We start from the raw sequence: 19,251 nt of genomic DNA, 5'->3' as shown, positions 1-19,251 counted from the left end.
GAAGGACCACTGGGAGTCTTTCATTTTATAATTCCCACTATTATTTCAGGCATCCCCGGAGCAAAAGTCTGCAGCTCGGGCCACACTGAAAGTGTGGGTTGGTGGTTTTGCCCGGAACGTGAAGTCCAAGCGGCCGTACGTCCTATCCGAGGACTACTGTTCCTTGATTTATCCCAACGCCAAGTCTTCAGCCGCTGTGGCTAGGCATGTTGCAGCTCCCATCATTGCCCACATTGATGCCACCATAGCGGGGTTCATTGATCCAGAGCAGGATCCGTCGGACGCCCCCGGAGATCTGGAAGACAATGTTGCCTCCATGAACCTGGATGTGGAACCCATGTTATTGGATGATCCGGATACAGGTAGGGTGGTAAGTGAGGCAGGTGTTTCCGGCGCTGAGATTCCTATCCTCAGCCCCGCTCTTTCTTCTTCATCTGATCGCTCTTCCTTTCATGGTTTTTCTGGGGACCGTGATTCGTCTCAACGATCATACCCGGTTCCCCCCAAGGATAAATCTACATCTAGAACCTTACCTAAAGCTCGTAAGCCTCACAAGGCTTCCCATAGTTCTAAGCAGAATACAAACCTGTCATCTAAGGCTTCTGGCTCCTCCTCTAAGTCTCACGACCCGGGAGTTCATTCCGCCACTCCTGCTGCTAGCCCGGGCCTTTCCGAATCAGCCATGCTTCGCATCGTGTCGGAGATGCAGGCTAAGTTGGTATCAGAAATGCAGTCTAAGATGGACACGATGTTCTCTAACATCGGTCAGAGACTTGGGGCATTAGAGCAAGGTGCTCCGGAGCGAGTCCAAAGCTCTCTCATCCCGGATGCCTCTAAGCTCCCGCCGTTTGCCAAGAATAATCCTTGGCGTATGGCTCTTCATTCCCCGTTCTCAGACGGAATGTTAACTTTGGAGGGCCTTGGCACTCGTCCTCTAGAGGACTTTGAATTTTTTCCTCCTGGTCTGGCATTTCCATTTCATGGTTATGCCAGGCTTACCGAGGAAGCTTTGGTTCGGTTAGACAAGGTCCCCAAAGAGACGGTCATCTTCCCAAAAGAGCAAGCCCAATCTGTTTGGGCCAGATTCCTGAATGACATTGGCTGCACCAACACCATGTTGACGCCTTATAAGAGCTCCTTCACAATGTTCTTAATGGACAAAAACACCGTGACTCCATGCGTCAATAAAGTAGCAGAGCTTGCTTTCCAATATGCTCTGGAGGAGAAGCCCTTGCCTCCCATCCGAGAGGTAGATCCAATCTCCCTCCTTCTTCCTTCAGGCATTGAGTGTTGGGACAATGTCCATACCACCTTTACCTCTGGCAAACTAGCAGCAGACTGTGCTTCAGTAATGTTTAGTGAGCGGCTTCCCCGTCTCCCGGAATCCCTCATTAAACAGGAGTATGATTCCCGCCTACGTGTTGGCCGTACTCTGAACTTGGCCACGTCCACGGAGTCGATAGCCTTGACTTATGATACTGAGAGTATCTTTAAGTCTCTCAATAAGGCTACGTTGCAGTCATTATACTACGACCTTTATGACTTCGCTATTGCTAAACGCAGGTGTCGCAAACATGTCCTGGCTGAGGCGACTATTAGGCACGAGCCTAATAAGCTTATCCGGTCCTCCTGTTGGTGTTCAAATCTCTTCCCTGAGGATCTTGTAGAGGAAGTCTTGGCGGAGGCCACTAGAGTCAATCAGAGCCTTAAAGCCCGTTGGGGTTTGACTCCTAAACGTAAATATGACCCCGCAAATTACCAAGCCCGGGGTAGGAAGAAGCTCCGCCCATATACCTCCACCCAGTTCAGGCAACAGCAGAGTGGTTCGTCCAATTTCCGACTGCCTCTTCCCCCATCTCCCGTTGCCCCTGCACAGCCTTCCACCTCTCAGGCTCCTTCGGACGACTATGTCACCGTTCTGCTCCCTAAGAGCCAGCTTTCCGGTGCCTCCACCACTTCTCCTGCCTTTAACCAGTCTTATGAGGCTCATAGCTCTTCCCAGAGTTATAATAGAGGTAGAGGCTACCACCGTGGTTCTAACCAGAACAGAGGCAGGGGAAGATTCTTTCGCAAGGGAAAGAACTTCCGAGGCGGACGTGGAGGCAACTCCTCAAACCAATACTGAGGTGCAGCAGGTAGGGGGGAGGCTCTATGCCTTCCGCAACAAATGGAGGTTCAGTCCCTGGGCTTTCAGTATCATCTCCAAGGGACTGGGGTGGAGTTGGATTCAAGGGCCTCCTCCTCCGAACAAATTTCATCAACATTCCACTCCGGACCTAGTCGAATTTGTCCAGGATCTGTTGCAAAAGAACGCCATATAGGAAACGAAACACCTGAAGTTTCAAGGTCGGCTGTTCAGTGTCCCGAAGAAGGATTCAGACAAGAGAAGAGTGATCCTAGACCTATCCCTTCTCAACTTGTCCATTCAATGCGACAAGTTTCGAATGCTTACCGTCTCGCAGGTGCGGACCTTACTTCCCCGTGGGGCCGTCACCACCTCTATCGATCTTACAGACGCCTATTATCACGTCCCGATAGCGAGACACTTCCGTCCGTATCTAGGCTTCCGCTTAGGGGACAAAAATTACTCCTTCAAGGTGATGCCTTTCGGGCTCAACATCGCCCCAAGGATCTTCACAAAATTAGCAGAAGTCGCTGTTCAGGAACTCAGAAATCAGGGGATTCAAGTAGTAGCCTATCTGGACGACTGGCTCATTTGGTCAGACACCTCCCAAAATTGCCTAAAAGCCACTCACAAAGTCATCCAATATCTTCAATCTCTAGGCTTCCAGATCAACTTCAAGAAGTCCCGTCTTCTTCCGAAATCGAAGTTCCAATGGCTCGGCCTGCAATGGGATCTTATATCTCATACTCTGTGTCTTCCCAAACCCAATAGGTTAGAGATTGCAAGGAACAACAAACGCTTTCTCAAAGACAAAGTAAGTTCCAGACGACTCCAAGAGAGGATTCTGGGGTCCCTTCAGTTTGCCTCAGTGACAGATCTACTTCTGAAGGCAAAATTGAAGGATATCAATCGTGTCTGGCGTTCGAGGGCGAACCGGAAGCTCCGGGACAGGAAAGTCCGCCTTCCTCCCATTCTACGGGAAAGACTTCTTCCTTGGACAAGAGCCAACAGTCTGTCAAAGTCAGTTCCCCTTCGATTTCCGCCTCCGAAGTTAATCATTCACACGGACGCATCCCTATCAGGTTGGGGCGGCTATTCTCAGCTCAGGAAAGTTCAAGGTCTTTGGTCTCCCTTATTCCGCCAATTTCACATCAATGTGCTGGAGGCCATGGCAGTTCTTCTAACCCTGAAACGTCTCGCTCTACCCAAGAGACAACACCTTCGTCTGGTCCTCGACAGCGAAGTGGTGGTCCGTTGCCTCAACAGAGGCGGGTCAAAGTCAGGGCCTCTGAACCATGTTCTAGTAGCCATATTCTCCCTAGCAGCCTCGAACCGTTGGCATCTTTCAGCTGTCCACCTGGCGGGAGTCCGGAATGTAGTGGCAGACGCCCTGTCCCGGACCTCCCCTCTAGAATCGGAATGGTCACTCGATCTAAAGTCATTTCGGTGGAATCTCTCTCGGGTTCCCGGTCTCCAAGTGGACCTCTTCGCCACGGAGTCCAACCACAAATTGAGAGTATATGTGGCTCCCAATCTAGACCCTCAGGCTTACGCCACAGACGCCATGTCACAGAATAGGGACATCTGGGAAAAGATTTATCTCTTTCCCCCGGTGAATCTTTTACTGAAAGTCCTAGACAAACTGAGATCCTTCAAGGGACAAGTAGCCTTGGTCGCACCCAACTGGCCCAAGAGCAACTGGTATCCTCTCCTGCGAGAGTTGAGACTATATCCTCACCCGATACCCAATCCGGTTCTGTCTCAGATAGTACAAACACGCGTTGTGTACGCTTTCTCAAACATTCAGAGCGCCCTAACTTTATGGACTTTATGAAGTTTGCGGCCATGTATGGTGCCAATATTGATCCTCAAAACACCCTGTTCCTAGAATCAGATAAACGGGATTCCACCATCCGCCAGTATGACTCTGCAGTTAAAAAGTTGGCAAAATTTTTGATAGACTCAGACGTGCACTGTATGAACTTGAACCTTACAGTCACTTTCTTTAGATCTTTATTAGAATCAGGTCTGGCAGCCAATACTATCACCACTATTAAATCTGCTTTGAAAAAGATCTTCCTAGTGGGTTTTAACATAGACTTAACCGACTCTTTGTTAGCTTCAATTCCGAAAGCCTGTGCCAGACTGAAACCGGTTACTCGTCCTACCCCGGTGACCTGGTTCCTTAATGATGTACTCAAATTGGCTTCTGATACCATTAACAGTTCGTGTGATTACATTCCCCTTCTCAGGAAAACACTTTTCCTGGTGAGCTTGGCTTCCGGGGCAAGAATTTCTGAACTGGCAGCCTTGTCGAAAGACCCGGGTCATATTGAGTTCCTTCCTTCGGGAGAGGTCCTTCTTTCACCTAACAAATTCTTTTTGGCTAAGAACGAAGACCCTCAGAACAGATGGTCCTCCTGGAAAATCGTCCCTCTCACGCAAGATCCGTCTCTGTGCCCTGTTACTTCTCTTAGGTCTTATTTATCCCGGACCTCCTCTATCTCCTCGGGGCCTCTATTCGTTAGAGAACAAGGTGGTACCATTACCATTAAAGGGATCAGGCAACAAATTTTGTATTTTATTAAACAAGCTAGCCCTGACTCTTTTCCTCTTGCACATGATATCAGAGCGGTTGCTACTTCGGTGAACTTTTTTCACCACATGAATTTTACGGACCTTTCCAGGTATACAGGGTGGAAATCTCCGTCAGTGTTCAAGAAACACTACCTTAAACATTTGGAAGCCTTAAAATTTTCTACAGTAGCTGCAGGGAGCGTAGTTACTCCCAGGTAACTCACAGGTTAATTCCTTGTCACTTTATCTCTCCCTCTTACCTGCCTCATGTATACCCTATTTGTATTCGTTGGTTTCGCACCTGAATACTGTTATTATATTTGTAAATTTTTAACTCCTGAGTATCTGTATATATTATCACTCACGGCATTATTATACCTTACCTTATTTTGTCAATTGTTCTACCAAGTGGATTTATGTTCCTCTTAAGATACCCTTATAATTGTTTTTGGCACTCATCTCTGATTAAAGAAACTTGTTTTTCCCTTACGCTTATGTTTTTTCCTTTATTTTGCAAGTTTGGTGACATTTCTCTTGTATACATTCACTGGGCGGCACATGTTCGAGCCCAGAAAAGGGATTTTGACGTAGGAAAAATCTATTTCTGGGCGAGGGACCTGTGCCGCCCAGTGAACCCTCCCAGCTCCTCTCCCTTGGAGTCCCCAAACTTTGGGTGCTAAGGAGTTGGGTTCTGAGCGGATGCAGAGTTGGTGGTGCAGAGTGAGGTTGAACGGCTCTCCTCTATTGGGGTATTTGTCATGGATGAATCTAAATAGTGCGGGACCTCTGGATTATACGCCCAATTTTATACCGACACCAATAGGTGAGCGAGCTAGTTAACCTAGCACTCCTTTACATTTTTTCTCTGGTATATTTAGCAGTAAATTCCCTAAGAATAAGTGCTAAATGGAGCTTATTCACTGGGCGGCACAGGTCCCTCGCCCAGAAATAGATTTTTCCTACGTCAAAATCCCTTTTTTAAATATTTAACTTAGCCGGTGAATATATAATAGCTGATTCACACCCAAGGAGGTGGGTAGAGACCAGAGTTAATTATGTTTACAGCGTATAAGCTAAGAGTTTTTTCATTTTGACAGTTATCAATACTGTATAACAAAACCAAAATATATAGGTACCTGGTAAGGAAGTTGACTTAGACGATTACTCTGCCTTGTAAGTCTGTCTTCCTCACGGAGCCCAGCGATCCTCTTAGGATGCTGAAAGACTCCCAGGAGCTGAAGTATCAAGGGTTGCAACCCATACAACAGGAGCTCATCAAACCCCTAATCTGGGCGCTCTCAAGAAATGACTTTGACCACCCGCCAAATCAACCAGGATGCGAAAGGCTTCTTAGCCTTCCGAACAACCCATAAAACAATATTAAAAACATTTCAAGAGACAGATTAAAAGGATATTGGAATTAGGGAAGTGTAGTGGTAAAACCCTCACCCACTACTGCACTCGCTGCAACGAATGGACCTAGTGTGTAGCAGTCCTCGTAAAGAGTCTGGACATCTTTTAAGTAAAATGACGCGAACACTGACTTGCTTCTCCAAAAAGTCGCGTCCATAATACTTTGCAGAGATTTATTTTGCTTGAAGGCCACGGAGGTTGCTATATCTCTAACTTCGTGCGTCTTAACCTTAAGCAAACATCGGTCTTTCTCATTCAAGTGAGAATGAGCTTCTCGTATTAAAAAAATCTGATAAAATATGACAAAGCATTCTTTGACATAGGCAATGAAGGTTTCTTAACTGAGCACCATAATGCCTCAGATTTCCCTCGTAATGACTTAGTACGAGCTAAATCGAACTTAAGAGCTCTAACAGGACATAATACTCTTTCCAGTTCGTTGCCTACGATCTCTGATAAGCAAGGAATATCAAAAGATTTAGGCCAAGGACGAGAAGGCAGTTCATTTTTGGCCAGGAAATCAAGTTGAAGTGAACAAGTGGCTTTTTTCTGTAGAAAAGCCGATGTTCTTACTGAAGGCATGAAGTTCATTGACCCTTTTAGCCAAAGCCAAGCACACTAGGAAAAGTGTCTTGAGGGTGAGATCCTTCAGGGAGGCTGAATGTAATGGCTCAAACCTGTCTGACATGAGGAACCTTAGGACCACGTCTAAGTTCCATCCAGGAGTTGCCAAACGACGTTCCTTAGAGGTCTCGAAAGACTTAAGGAGATCTTGGAGATCTTTATTGTTGGAAAGATCTAAGCCTCTATGTCGAAAGACCGAAGCCAACATGCTCCTGTAGCCCTTAATCGTGGGAGCTGAAAGGGAGTGAACCTTTCTCAGATGTAAAAGAAAATTTGCGATTTGGGCTACAGAGGTACTGGACGAGGACACAGATGCTGACTTGCACCAGTCTCGAAAGACTTCCCACTTCGACTGGTATACTCTAATGGTAGAAGCTCTCCTAGCTCTTGCAATCGCACTGGCTGCCTCCTTCGAAAAGCCTCTAGCTCTTGAGAGTCTTTCGATAGTCTGAAGGAAGTCAGACGAAGAGCGAGGAGGCTTTGATGGACATTCTTTACGTGGGGCTGACGTAACAGATCTACCGTTAGAGGAAGACTTCTTGGAAAGTCTACCAGCCATTGAAGTACCTCGGTGCACCACTCTCTCGCGGGCCAGAGGGTAGCAACCAACGTCAACCTTGTCCCTTCGTGAGAGGCGAACTTCTGCAGTACCTTGTTGACTATCTTGAATGGTGGGAATGCATATAAGTCCAGAAAAGACCAATCCAGTAGAAATGCGTCTATGTAGATTGCTTCTGTATCTAGGACTGGAGAGCAATAGATTGGTAACCTTTTGGTCAACGAGGAGGCAAAGAGGTCTATGGTGGGTTGACCCCAAGTAGCCCAAAGACTCTTGCCCACGTCATTGTGGAGGGTCCATTCCGTGGGTATCACCTGACCCCTCCGACTGAGACAGTCTGCCAAGACGTTCAAGTCCCCCTGGATGAATCTCGTCAACAGGGAGATGCCTCGAATTCTTGACCATAAGAGAAGGTCCCTTGCGATCTCGAGCAGCGTGAAGGAGTGTGTGCCTCCTTGCTTGGAGATGTACACCAAAGTTGTGGTGTTGTCTGAGTTGCCTCTACCACTAAGTTTCGAAGAAGCCTTCTAATATCATCAAGGCCAAGTGGACTGCTAATAGCCCCTTGCCGTTGATGTGCATGCTCTTCTGACTTGAGGTCCACAGACCCGAGCATTCCCGACCGTCCAGGGTCGCACCCCAACCCAAATCCGACGCGTCTGAGGACAACACGTGGTTTGGGTTCTTGACTGCTAGGGATAGTCCCTCTCTCAGACTGATATTGCTGTCCCACCATTTCAGGCATGCCTTTACTGGTTCGGAGACTGGGAATGATACCGTCTCTAATGTCTTGTCCTAGTTCCAGTGAAAGGCTAGATGGAACCGGAGAGGCAGAAGGTGTAGTCTCCCTTGTGAGACAAACTGCTCCAGGGATGAGAGAGTCCCTACGAGACTGTTCCAACTCCTGACTGAATAAACGTTTCGTTTCAGCATTAGTTGGACTTCGAGCAGGGCTTGACTGCGAATCTCCATCCCCAAATATAGAATAATCTGGGATGGGATCAGTTGGGACTTTAAGGTTGACCAAAAGACCCAACTCCCTGGCCAGACTCAACGTCCAATGTAGATCCTGCAGACAGTGAAGACTGGACGATGCTCTGAGAAGCCAGTCGTCCAAGTACAGGGAGGCTCAGATCCCCGATAGATGGAGGGATTTTGCCACATTCCTCATGAGCCTCGTAAACACGAGAGGCGCAGGACTGAGGCCAAAGCACAGGGCTCGAAACTGGTACCCCACATTCCTGTAAACAAACCTCAGAAACGGTTGGGAATCCGGGTGTATAGGAATGTGGAAGTATGCCTCCTGAAGGTCGAGAGAGACCATCCAGTCGCCTTCCATAAATGCTGTCAAGACAGCCTGGTAGACTTCATCGTGAAGTTTGTCTTGACAATGAACACATTGAGCGCACTTGCCTCTTACGTACTCCTGCAGTGAACATGGCTGCCAAATCATGGAGCCATCCCTGAGGGACTTGTTCCTGCAGAGAACGTGGCTGTCAGATCATTGGAGCCATCCCTGAAAGCCTTATTTATGCATGACATAATTGTACAGCAAAACTTCAAAGGCTCGAAAACAGCTGTGAAGTCGACCTGTAAAATCTTGGAGCGTCTCATGGCCAGGCGCCAGGGAGAGTCTATGAGGTTTGAGAAGTCTATCTGGGCAGAGGCAGGAACTCCCAAGCCGAGAACTTCTCTCGTGTCATATCAGACTCTCGCTCTATAAGCCAGTTTAAAAGAAGGGAAAGCAAAGGCTGTCTCCCCCAAACTCCTCCTGGTGATAAACCAGTCGCCTAGCAAACGTAAAGCTCTCTTAGAAGAGCGAGAGAGCACTAGCTTAGAAAACAACGGCTTCGAAGTAGCTAGGCCTAGTGTAAGCTCTGACGTTTAGGCGAACGAGGAGCAGCAGTTACAAAAAGATCCAGACAAAGATCCTTAAAAATCAGCATGATTTATTTAAAGTCCATAGAGGGCTAAGCAGCTTTAGGCTCCTCTCCGTCTGACAGAGTCCTCAAGGGAATATCAGTAGGAGGGGGAACAGCAACTTCCTCATCTGAAGGAACCTTGTCCGATAATAGCTGAGTCTCAAGCAAGGGAGAGACCTACCGTGGTGGCAATGATTTACAAGCAGAGTCCACACGCACTGGTGCATTAGTAGCGGCCAGGACGCAACGTCATGTAACTGCTTGACAGTCTGTGAACTGTCAACAACAACAGGTGCGTGAGACCAGGACGCAACGTCATGTAACTGCTTGACAGTCTTTGAACTGTCAACAACAACAGGTGCGTGAGGATGCACAGCGTCCACTCGAGACTGCTTTGACCGCCTAGACTGAGCAGTCAAAACAACTCTAGAATGCGGAGGTTGACGCTCAGCGTCAAAACAAGTCAACTCCGATTGTTAGCGAACGTCCTGAACGTCAACAGGAGCATCAGCAAGTGGCCTAACGTCCAAATGTGGCTGAAAATCCACACGAGACCGCATCGAGTGTGGTTCTAAACAACCTGACTGACGTGACTTGGCTACGCCAACGTCAACAGGACGCACAAAGGAACGTTAGGGTGGCTGAAAGCCAGGATCTCGATGAGATAAACGGCTAGGCTCAACGGACTTATCGGCAGAATAGTCTTCCATAAGGGAGGCAAGCTTATTCTGCATGTCTTGCCGTACAACCCATTTAGGATCAACGGGAATGGTTGCGGTAAGAGACGAGGGTAACGTCTGTGACCGCAAAACCTTGCCTACAAAAAGACTCTCGGAGTCTGTGTTACGCTTTTGTTAGGCGGCGAGCAGTCTTCCGATGACTGCATAGGGTCAGAGCTGTCCTAATGGTTAAAACCAGGACGCTGGACCTGTCCTGAAAGGACTGACTTTCGCTTAAAGGGCCTCGAAACCTTGTTCCACGGTTTCTTATGCGAAAAGCCTTCGGATGACGAGGAGAAAATCGTCTCTCTCGCCTTATGGTAGGGGTGATCTTGGTAAGATACACCCGATACCATAGAGGGAACGTCTGTTCGCTGATCAAGGCCTCTCGAACCCATAAGTCGTACGACATTACTTCTCCCCTGGGCTTGGGAGCTTGCAAGAGGTCCCAGACTAGGCGAACGACAGGCACGAACAGACGAACCCTCGGTCGCAACACTGATAACACTTTGCGCAATATCACTTTATCACTACGATTTTCTGTTTTGCACTTATTTCACTGAAATCGAATTTTTTAACAATTCACATTAGGTATGAATAAAACTGATTTCTACCTGAAGCACGCAATTCTACCCTCATCAAAAGGTTGTAATTGCGAAATCAGTCGTATAATGCAAGCACATTAATACCAGCAAAAAACAGAAAACATATTTTAAGATAAAAAAATCAGTGGATGGGGAAGAGACTAAACACTAGTTCATTCAAAACTACGTTTTCAATCTCTCACCGTACATTGCCTTGGGACGAGAATAAAAAACTAAAAACGTTTTATCCTTTCTCCCCGTACAGAGACTAGGGACGAGAGTAACTCGAGAACAACGTTACCCGCTTGGGACGAGATAAAGATCGGAACGTTTTCTCTCCTCTCTCTACCTCCGTCTCTATCTCTCTCTCTCTCTCTCTCTCTTGATTTCGCACCTAAGAGAAGAGCCCACTTACGTTTCGTCAAAAAAACAGGTTATTTGACCAAAGGAAAAAACTGAAAGGTTTTTCAATTAAAAAGTTCCTTTAAAATAGAATTTAAAACATTTAAGCTTTGAAAGAAGAATGAACAAAACGTCAGAATCGATTTACTCCTTCTGCAAAGTGAAACCGTGATACTCTCTCTCTCTATCGTAACGATAGAGCGCAAACTGCGTAGCATAAATAAACTAAACGTTAGTTCATCTTTGAAACAGTACGAAGACTATTCAAAGAAAATCTTTCATAAAATATCTATAAAAAAATATTCATTTAATAAGTTTTAAATCATTAGCTCCTTAAAAGCTATTTACGATTGAAAGGGCTCAACGTTGTTTAACTTCGGTTTCCAAGTTAGGACCGCCTACTCTCAGGAAAGGTCGCATATAAACAAATCATTAAAATTTATTTTGATGTTTATTATAAATGGAAAGCTAATCGAAGAGGCCTAATAAAGGCGGTTGAGATATAAAATATATAGAGGAAAATCTATAATTAATTTATAACGTGATAAGATAATTGCTAAAAGCCTAAACACACTTCCGTACTGAGGGAAGGGTCAGCCATTTAAAAGTCAAGGAAAGTCCAAAAAACAATCCAAAGTCATCAAAAATTAAATCTATCCAAAAACGAGTTCAAGATTTAAGTTGAAGATAAAACACCTGTACTGCGAAAGCTCAAACCAAAATGAAGTACTTCACCTAATATGTTAAGAAAACTCCAGGTTCTACAGCGAGTATGAATACGTCTTGTCGTCAACGTCGACAGAGAAGAATTGGAGGTTTTGTTTACATACAAGAGTGGTATCTGGCCGACAGTTGGCGCTGGTGGGCACACCCGCAACCTTCATAGCGATCGCTCGTGAGTTTTTTGAGTGTGTTTTCTGTCGAGCCGCAGAGTTGCAGCTATTATATATTCACCGGCTAAGTTAAATATTTAAAAATACAGCTATGTTAATTTTAGCATTTTGTCATATTAACGGTTACTATTAAAATAGCATTTATGTGATGGGGTATATCGTATCATTTAGTGAACGAAATCTGAGGCACAGAGGGTACTAGCAGGAAGTGTACAACCCCTTCCCCCATCTCTAGCTAGAAGAGATTTTAAAATATTTGTACAGACTGACAGAACAATTACAACAGTAGTCACAGTTGCAATGGTCATGAAAGAAATACTTTCATAGGCTTATCAGAGGACAAGAACTTGAATGTATGATGCCATCTCAACATAACCAACAACAAAAATTTTGCCCGATAAGAGCTGCATTAAAGTACCCAATAATGAATTCAATGTAAAATTCAGTTTTCAAATATATTGTCATAATTATCCAGTATCTCAAAGAGGAAAAATGGCTAAAACTCACAAAGAGCCATAAAGAATCTACTCGTGTCATGCATTTCAAAAGTAGACAATGCATCCGACAGTTGCCAAATGAAAATATCTTACTATGTTCACAACAGTTTCTGTTGTCATTTGCTTTTAAAATGTGCAGAATAATATTGTTTAGTAACTCATAGGGTACAGCAATTCCGTCCATGGTTCAGTACAATACATGTAACTTCTACTATAGTATAGGAATAATAAACAAATATAAACTATTCAACTCACCCTTGCATTTCATTTCCTTTGCAATATCCTTCCTTTAACTAGCAATGACATCATGATCTCAGTGCACAAAATCACCAGAATCATATATAGCACATCCTTCTCCTACAAGATTAATGAGGAGTTCCACTTGCATGGCTCATAGTCCTAAGCTGGCTTCCTTGACAGATGAAAAAACAGGTCCTAACTAATCACTGACTCTGAATCGCCATGAATTGGTATCATTTGAATTGACTCGATTTGCCTGGTGTAAACGGTTACATTAAAATCAATGTGGTGAATCAACATGATTCATGAAACATGGTATTCCTTCATGAACTGAAACAATCCGATTTGCTTGGTGTAAACGTACCCAAAAACATTGTACAACACAGAAAACATAACAAACAGTACAGTATTTACATATTTGACCAATTAGGAATCTTATCAAAGAAATATCTTTATACTTTGAGGAGACTAATACTGTACGTACAAAGTTCTTGCTGCAATTATGGTAGGAACTGATGAAATCCTTAATACTTTTCCATACTTTATGATAATGATGCACCTTTTCTTATAAAAGCCTTGAATTGCAAAGGGTTACCTACAATAAAACTAATATTTCCTCTACTCACTTGCTCCTGTGTTCCCTGCACCCTGACTGCAGGAACAGAACCACCAGGACGTTTCCAATTATTCCCCCTCCATTCAGGCTTGGATATGGAAAGATTATCCTGACTGCCAGCAGAAAGGTCATCTACGTCAGGGTCTGGGGTAAGGATTGGGGCAGAAAATGGGTCTGGGACTGGAACGGGGGCAGAGCCGAGGCCTGGGGCAGGGTCAGGGTCAGGGTCATGGTCAAGGGCTGTGGCAGGGGCAAAGGCAAACGCTGGGGCGGGGGCACGCTCAGGCTTGGGACTGTCAGCAGCAGGCTGTGGAAACATTAATGTATAATTAATTACACATACATTATTTATCAACTGTAAAATAATACCATTCAATAAAACAATTGATCTATGTAACCTTATTACACACATGCAAACATATACTATATGTATGTATGTATGTATAGGCTACATACATACATACAGTATATATATATATATATATATATATATATATATATATATATATATATATATATATATATATATATATATATATATATATATATATATATATATATATATATATATATATATATATATTTATAATAATAATAATAACAATAATAATGATTTATAATAACAATAATATATAATAACAATAATCTATAATAATAGTAATTTACAATAACAATAATTTACAATAACAATAACAGTAATAACAATAATAACAATAACAATAAATCATCATCATCATCACAAGGTAGGCTATAACCCTAGTTGGAAAAGCAAGATGCTATAAACCCAAGGGCTCCAACAGGGAAAAATATCCCAGTAAGGAAAGGAAACAAAGAAATAGATAAACAACAAGAGATGGATAAAAAATAAAAAATAAAATATTTCAAGAACAGTAACAACATTAAATTACATCCTTCACATATAAACTATAAAAAAAAGGGAAGAGAATTAAGATAGAACACCATACCCGAGTGTACCCCCATGCAAGAGAACTCTAATGCAAGACAGTGGAAGGCCATGGTACACAGGCTATGGCACTACCCAAGACCAGGTAACAATGGTTTGATTTTGGAGTGTCCTCCTAGAAGAGCTGCTTACCATAGCTAGAGTCTCCTCTATCCTTACCAAGAATAAAGTAGCCGCTGAACAATTATATTGCAGTACAGTAGTTAACCCCTCGAGGAAAGAGGAATTATTTGGTAATATCAGTGTTGTCAGGTGTATGAGGACAGAGGAGAATGTGTAAGAATAGCCCAGACTATTCGGTGTATGTGTAGGCATAAGACAAAAACCAGAGAGAGGGATCCAATGTAGTACTCTCTGGTAGGTCAAAGGACCCAATAACTCTCAAGCAGTAGTATCTCAATGAGTGGCTGGTGCCCTAACATGTTATTTTCATTAGTAAAATAAATTTTTGAATATACTTACCCGATGATCATGTAGCTGTCAACTCTGTTGCCCAACAGAAATCTACGGTCGGGATACGCCAGCGATCGCTATACAGGTGGGGGTGTACACAACAGCGCCATCTGTGAGCAGGTACTCAAGTACTTCTTGTCAACAAGAACTCAATTTTCTCCTCGGTCCACTGGTTCTCTATGGGGAGGAAGGGCGGGTCCTTAAATTCATGATCATCGGGTAAGTATATTCAAAAATTTATTTTACTAATGAAAATAACATTTTTCAATATTAATCTTACCCGATGATCATGTAGCTGATTCACACCCAGGGTGGTGGGTGGAGACCAGCATACATGTTAACAAAGAAGCTAAGTATCCCGTATCTTATTTTAGCCGTTATTCAAAATAACAAACATAAAATAAATAAGTACCTGGTAAGGAAGTCGACTTGAACCATTACTCTGCCTTTTTAAGTACGTCTTCCTTACTGAGCCTAGCGATCCTCTTAGGATGCTGAGCGACTCCTAGGTGCTGAAGTATTAAGGGCTGCAACCCATACTAAAGGACCTCATCACAACCTCTAATCTAGGCGCTTCTCAAGAAAGAATTTGACCACCCGCCAAATCAACCAGGATGCGGAAGGCTTCTTAGCCTTCCGGACAACCCAGAAATATTTCAAGAGAAAGATTAAAAAGGTTCTGGAATTAGGGAATTGTAGTGGTGGAGCCCCCACCACTACTGCACTCGTTGCTACGAATGGTCCCAGAGTGTAGCAGTTCTCGTAAAGAGACTGGACATTCTTAAGATAAAAGACGCGAACACTGATTAGCTTTTCCAAAAGGTTGCGTCGAAAATATTTTGCAGAGATCTATTTTATTAAAAGGTCACGGAAGTTGTGATAGCTCTAACTTCGTGTGTCCTTACCTTCAGCCAAGCTTGGTCTTCCTCATTCAGGAGGGAATGAGCTTCTCGTATTAACAGTCTGAAAATAATAGGATAAAGAATTCTCCGACATAGGCAAAGATGGATTCTTAACTGAACACCATAAAGCTTCAGACGGGCCTCATAAAGGTTTTTAAAAAAAAACTTAAGAGCTCTACAGGACATAATACTCTTTCTAGTTCCTTTCCAACCATATCGATAAGTTTGGAATAACGAACGATATTGGTCAAGGCCGAGAAGGCAGCTCGTGTTTGGCTAGAAAACCAAGATGTAGAACATGTAGCCGTTTCGGATGAAAATCCGATGTTCTTGCTGAAGGCATGAATCTCACTGACTCTTTTAGCTGGTAAAGCATATCAGGAAAAGAGTCTTAAAGGTGAGATCTTTCAGGGAGGCTGATTGAAGTGGTTCGAACCTGTCTAACATAAGGAATCTTAGAACCACGTCTAAATTCCAACCAGGTGTAACCAAACGACGCTCCTTCGTGGTCTCAAAAGACTTAAGGAGGTCCTGTAGATCTTTATTGTTAACAAGATCTAAGCCTCTGTGACGGAAGACTGATGCCAACATGCTTCTGTAACCCTTGAAAGTGGGAGCTGAAAGAGATCGCTCTTTTCTCAGATATAAGAGGAAGTCAGCTATTTGAGTTACAGAGGTACTGGTCGAGGATACGGATACTGACTTGCACCAGTTTAGGAAGATTCCCCACTTCGATTGGTAGACTCTAAGGGTGGATGTTCTCCTTGCTCTAACAATCGCTCTGGTTGCCACCTTCGAAAAACCTCTAGTTCTCGAGAGTCTTTCGATACTCTGAAGGCAGTGAGACGAAGAGCGTGGAGGCCTTGGAGTACCTTCTACGCGTGGCAGACGTAGCAGGTCCACCCTTAGGGGAAGAGTTCTGGGAACGTCTACTAGCCATCGAAGTACCTCGGTAAGTTATTCTCTCACGGGCCAGAGGGAAGCAACTAGTGTCAACTTTGTCCCAACGAGAGAGGCGAACTTCTGCAGTACCTTGTTGACAAACTAGAACGGAGGGAATGCATAAAGATCTAGATGAGACTAATCTAGTAGAAAGGCATCTAAAAGAACCACTGCTGGGTCTGTTGAGAGCCTCTTGGACATCGAGGTTGCGAAGAGATCTATGGTTGGATGGCCCCAGGTGACCCAAAGTCTCTTGCATACATCTCTGTGGAGGGTCCAATATGTTGGAATTATTGTCCCTTCCTACTGAGACAAACTGCTAAGACATTCAAGTTGCCTTGGAAGAAATTTGTTACTAGTGAAAAGTCTAGACCTGTTGAACAGGAGAGGAGGTCACTAGCGAACTCGCACCATGTCAGAGAGTAGGTCCCTCCTTGCTAGGAGATGAACATCAAAGCAGGGAGTTGTCCGTGTTGACCTCCATGACTTCGTCTTGAAGGAGAGACCTGAAGCTTTTCCAGGTCAGACTTACTGCCAGAAGCTTCTTGCAGTTAAAATGCATTGACCTTTGACGCGAGTTCCATAATCCCGAGCATTCCCTACCGCCTAAGGTCGCACCCCAGCCTACGTCCGATGCGTCTGAGAAGAGAACGTGGTTGGGAGTCTGAACAGTCAGGGGAAGACCCTATAAAAGGTTGATAAAGTCCTTTCCTCAGGTTAGACCAGACTTATCTTCCGGAAACCGGGATCGAGACCGCTTCTAGCGTCTTGTCCTTTTCCAGTGAAGAGCTAGATGAAACCGAAGAGGACGGAGGTGTAGTCTTCCAAGTGACACCAAATGCACCACGGATGACAGTGTCCTAACCAGACTCATCCACAGCCTGACAGGGCTGTATTCCTTCTTCAGCATCTTCTGGATGGATAGCAGGGCTGGGGATTGATCTTCTTGTTCAGCCATGTCCTCATCAGAGGGTTCCTCATCCGAAACGGATGAGGAAACGGCAACGGAGTGGGCAACGTCTGACTCGCTGAATCCGGTCGCACTGGTGGATGCGTGACGGAGCCGGACACAAGATCATGGTACTGCTGCACAGTCTGTGAACTGTCAACCATGGGGAAGCGAGGAAGAACAGCGACAACCCGAAACTGTCTAGACTGTCTGGGTAGTACAGACAACCCCTTATCGGGTTGCTGAGGTTGCCGCACTGCGTCACAACAAGACAACTCTGCTGGTTGTTGAACGTCTTCCCAGTGACACACTGAACGTCCACAACCACCTCCGAGAGTAGCATAACATCAACGTGCGACTGTCAACCCACACTGGGTCGCACCGGTGGAGGAACCATCTCAACTGGCGGACGTGAGTAGGATACCTCAGCGTCCGTAAAAAATCCTCTATCAAGGACTAAGCTTGGACTGCATGTCTTGCAACCAAGCCCAAGGTCTATGGGAGCAGGTGTGGCAACAGACGGGGTTAGCGACTGAAGCGGAACCATTTACCCTCCCTGGAAGCATGTTATGCTTAAATAAAAGTCCATAGGAGGCTAAGCAGCTTAAGGCTCCTCTCCAAATGACAGAGTCCTCAAGGGAATATCAGAAGGAGGGAGAACAGCACTTTCTCATCTACAGGAACCATATCCGAGAAAAGCTAAGTTCTCTCAGTGAGGGTTTCACTGGTGCAAAAGCAGCAGACCAGAAGGCAACGTTATGAAACTGCTTGACAGTCTGTGAACTGTCAAAAACTGAACTGTCAACCACAACAGGAGTGTGAGGACATACAGCACTGGTGTATAAGTAGCAGACCAGAAGGCAACGTCATGTAACTGCATGACAGTTTGTGAGTTGGCAACAACCAAAGTTGTGTGGGGAAGCCTCAACTCCTGCCTGACTAGTTTGCTGCTGGCGAGTGGCGGTAACCACAGTGTGTTGCGGAGGCTGACACACCGTGTCAAAACACGGCAGCTTGTGGTAGCTCCCGCACGGCAACGGAGTGCTCTGTGTGTGGGAGTCATCATACATCTGGCAGGGTTGACTGTGCATGGGTGGAGGAGCTCTCACAACAAGAGTGTGAGAGCAGGAAGCCATGCCGGGCGCACAACCGTGGGAGGTGTAGGCCCACGGGTGCATCGTCAACCTTCTCCGCAGTCGGAGTGTGGGAGCTGGCAACAACAAAAGCAGAGTGCTGGTGCGTGGGAGGGGCTGCGGTGGGTTGAGGAGCATGCGGTATGGTATGCAGAGCATGCTGTAAGGTATGCAGAGCATGCTGTAGGGTATGCAGAGCATGCTGTAAGGTATGCAGAGCATGCTGTAAGGTATGCAGAGCATGCTGTAGGGAATGCAGAGCATGCTGTAAGGTATGCAGAGTATGCTGTAAGGTATGCAGAGCATGCTGTAAGGTATGCAGAGCATGCTGCATGGGCTGTGGAGAATGCCGCATAGTGCTGGAACCCGGCAGCTCTACAGAACCTTCCCACTGCTGATGCGGTAGCTCACGCATGTTAGCAGATGGTGCAGCAAGAACATGCGTCTGGCAGGGTGGACTGCGCATCGGTGGTGGAGCTCTCACAGGTGGAGGGTGGGAGCAGGCAGCCGCAGTATCTGCTGAGCGCACAACCTCGGCGGGTTGTAGGTTAACAGGCTGCATTGTCAACCTTCCAGCATGATACTCCTGCATGAAGGAGCAAGCTGAGACTGTATAGTCTGCAGCATGGACCACTAGGGTCTATGAAAGACAACAACAAACGGAGCTACTGTCCGTTGTGACTGAGGGTCTAAAACAGCTGGTGCGGCAACAGACGGAGTTACTGCCTGTTGCGGTA

General features: G+C 45.3%; 1 protein-coding gene across 5 annotated transcripts in view; it reads right to left on the bottom strand.

Annotated features, from left to right (window-relative positions):
- Positions 1-19,251, bottom strand: part of LOC137627833 (piggyBac transposable element-derived protein 4-like) — a 326,978-nt gene that overhangs the window by 221,976 nt on the left and 85,751 nt on the right. For all 5 annotated transcript variants that reach the window (XM_068359224.1, XM_068359225.1, XM_068359226.1 and 2 more), the window contains one exon: positions 13,182-13,478. In XM_068359224.1, the coding sequence (XP_068215325.1) occupies positions 13,182-13,478 (297 nt within the window). The remainder of the gene's footprint in view (positions 1-13,181; positions 13,479-19,251) is intronic.

Source organism: Palaemon carinicauda, chromosome 35, assembly GCF_036898095.1.
Source record: "Palaemon carinicauda isolate YSFRI2023 chromosome 35, ASM3689809v2, whole genome shotgun sequence".
Classification (NCBI taxonomy): domain Eukaryota; kingdom Metazoa; phylum Arthropoda; class Malacostraca; order Decapoda; family Palaemonidae; genus Palaemon; species Palaemon carinicauda.
This window is presented reverse-complemented; position numbering and strand designations above follow the sequence as displayed.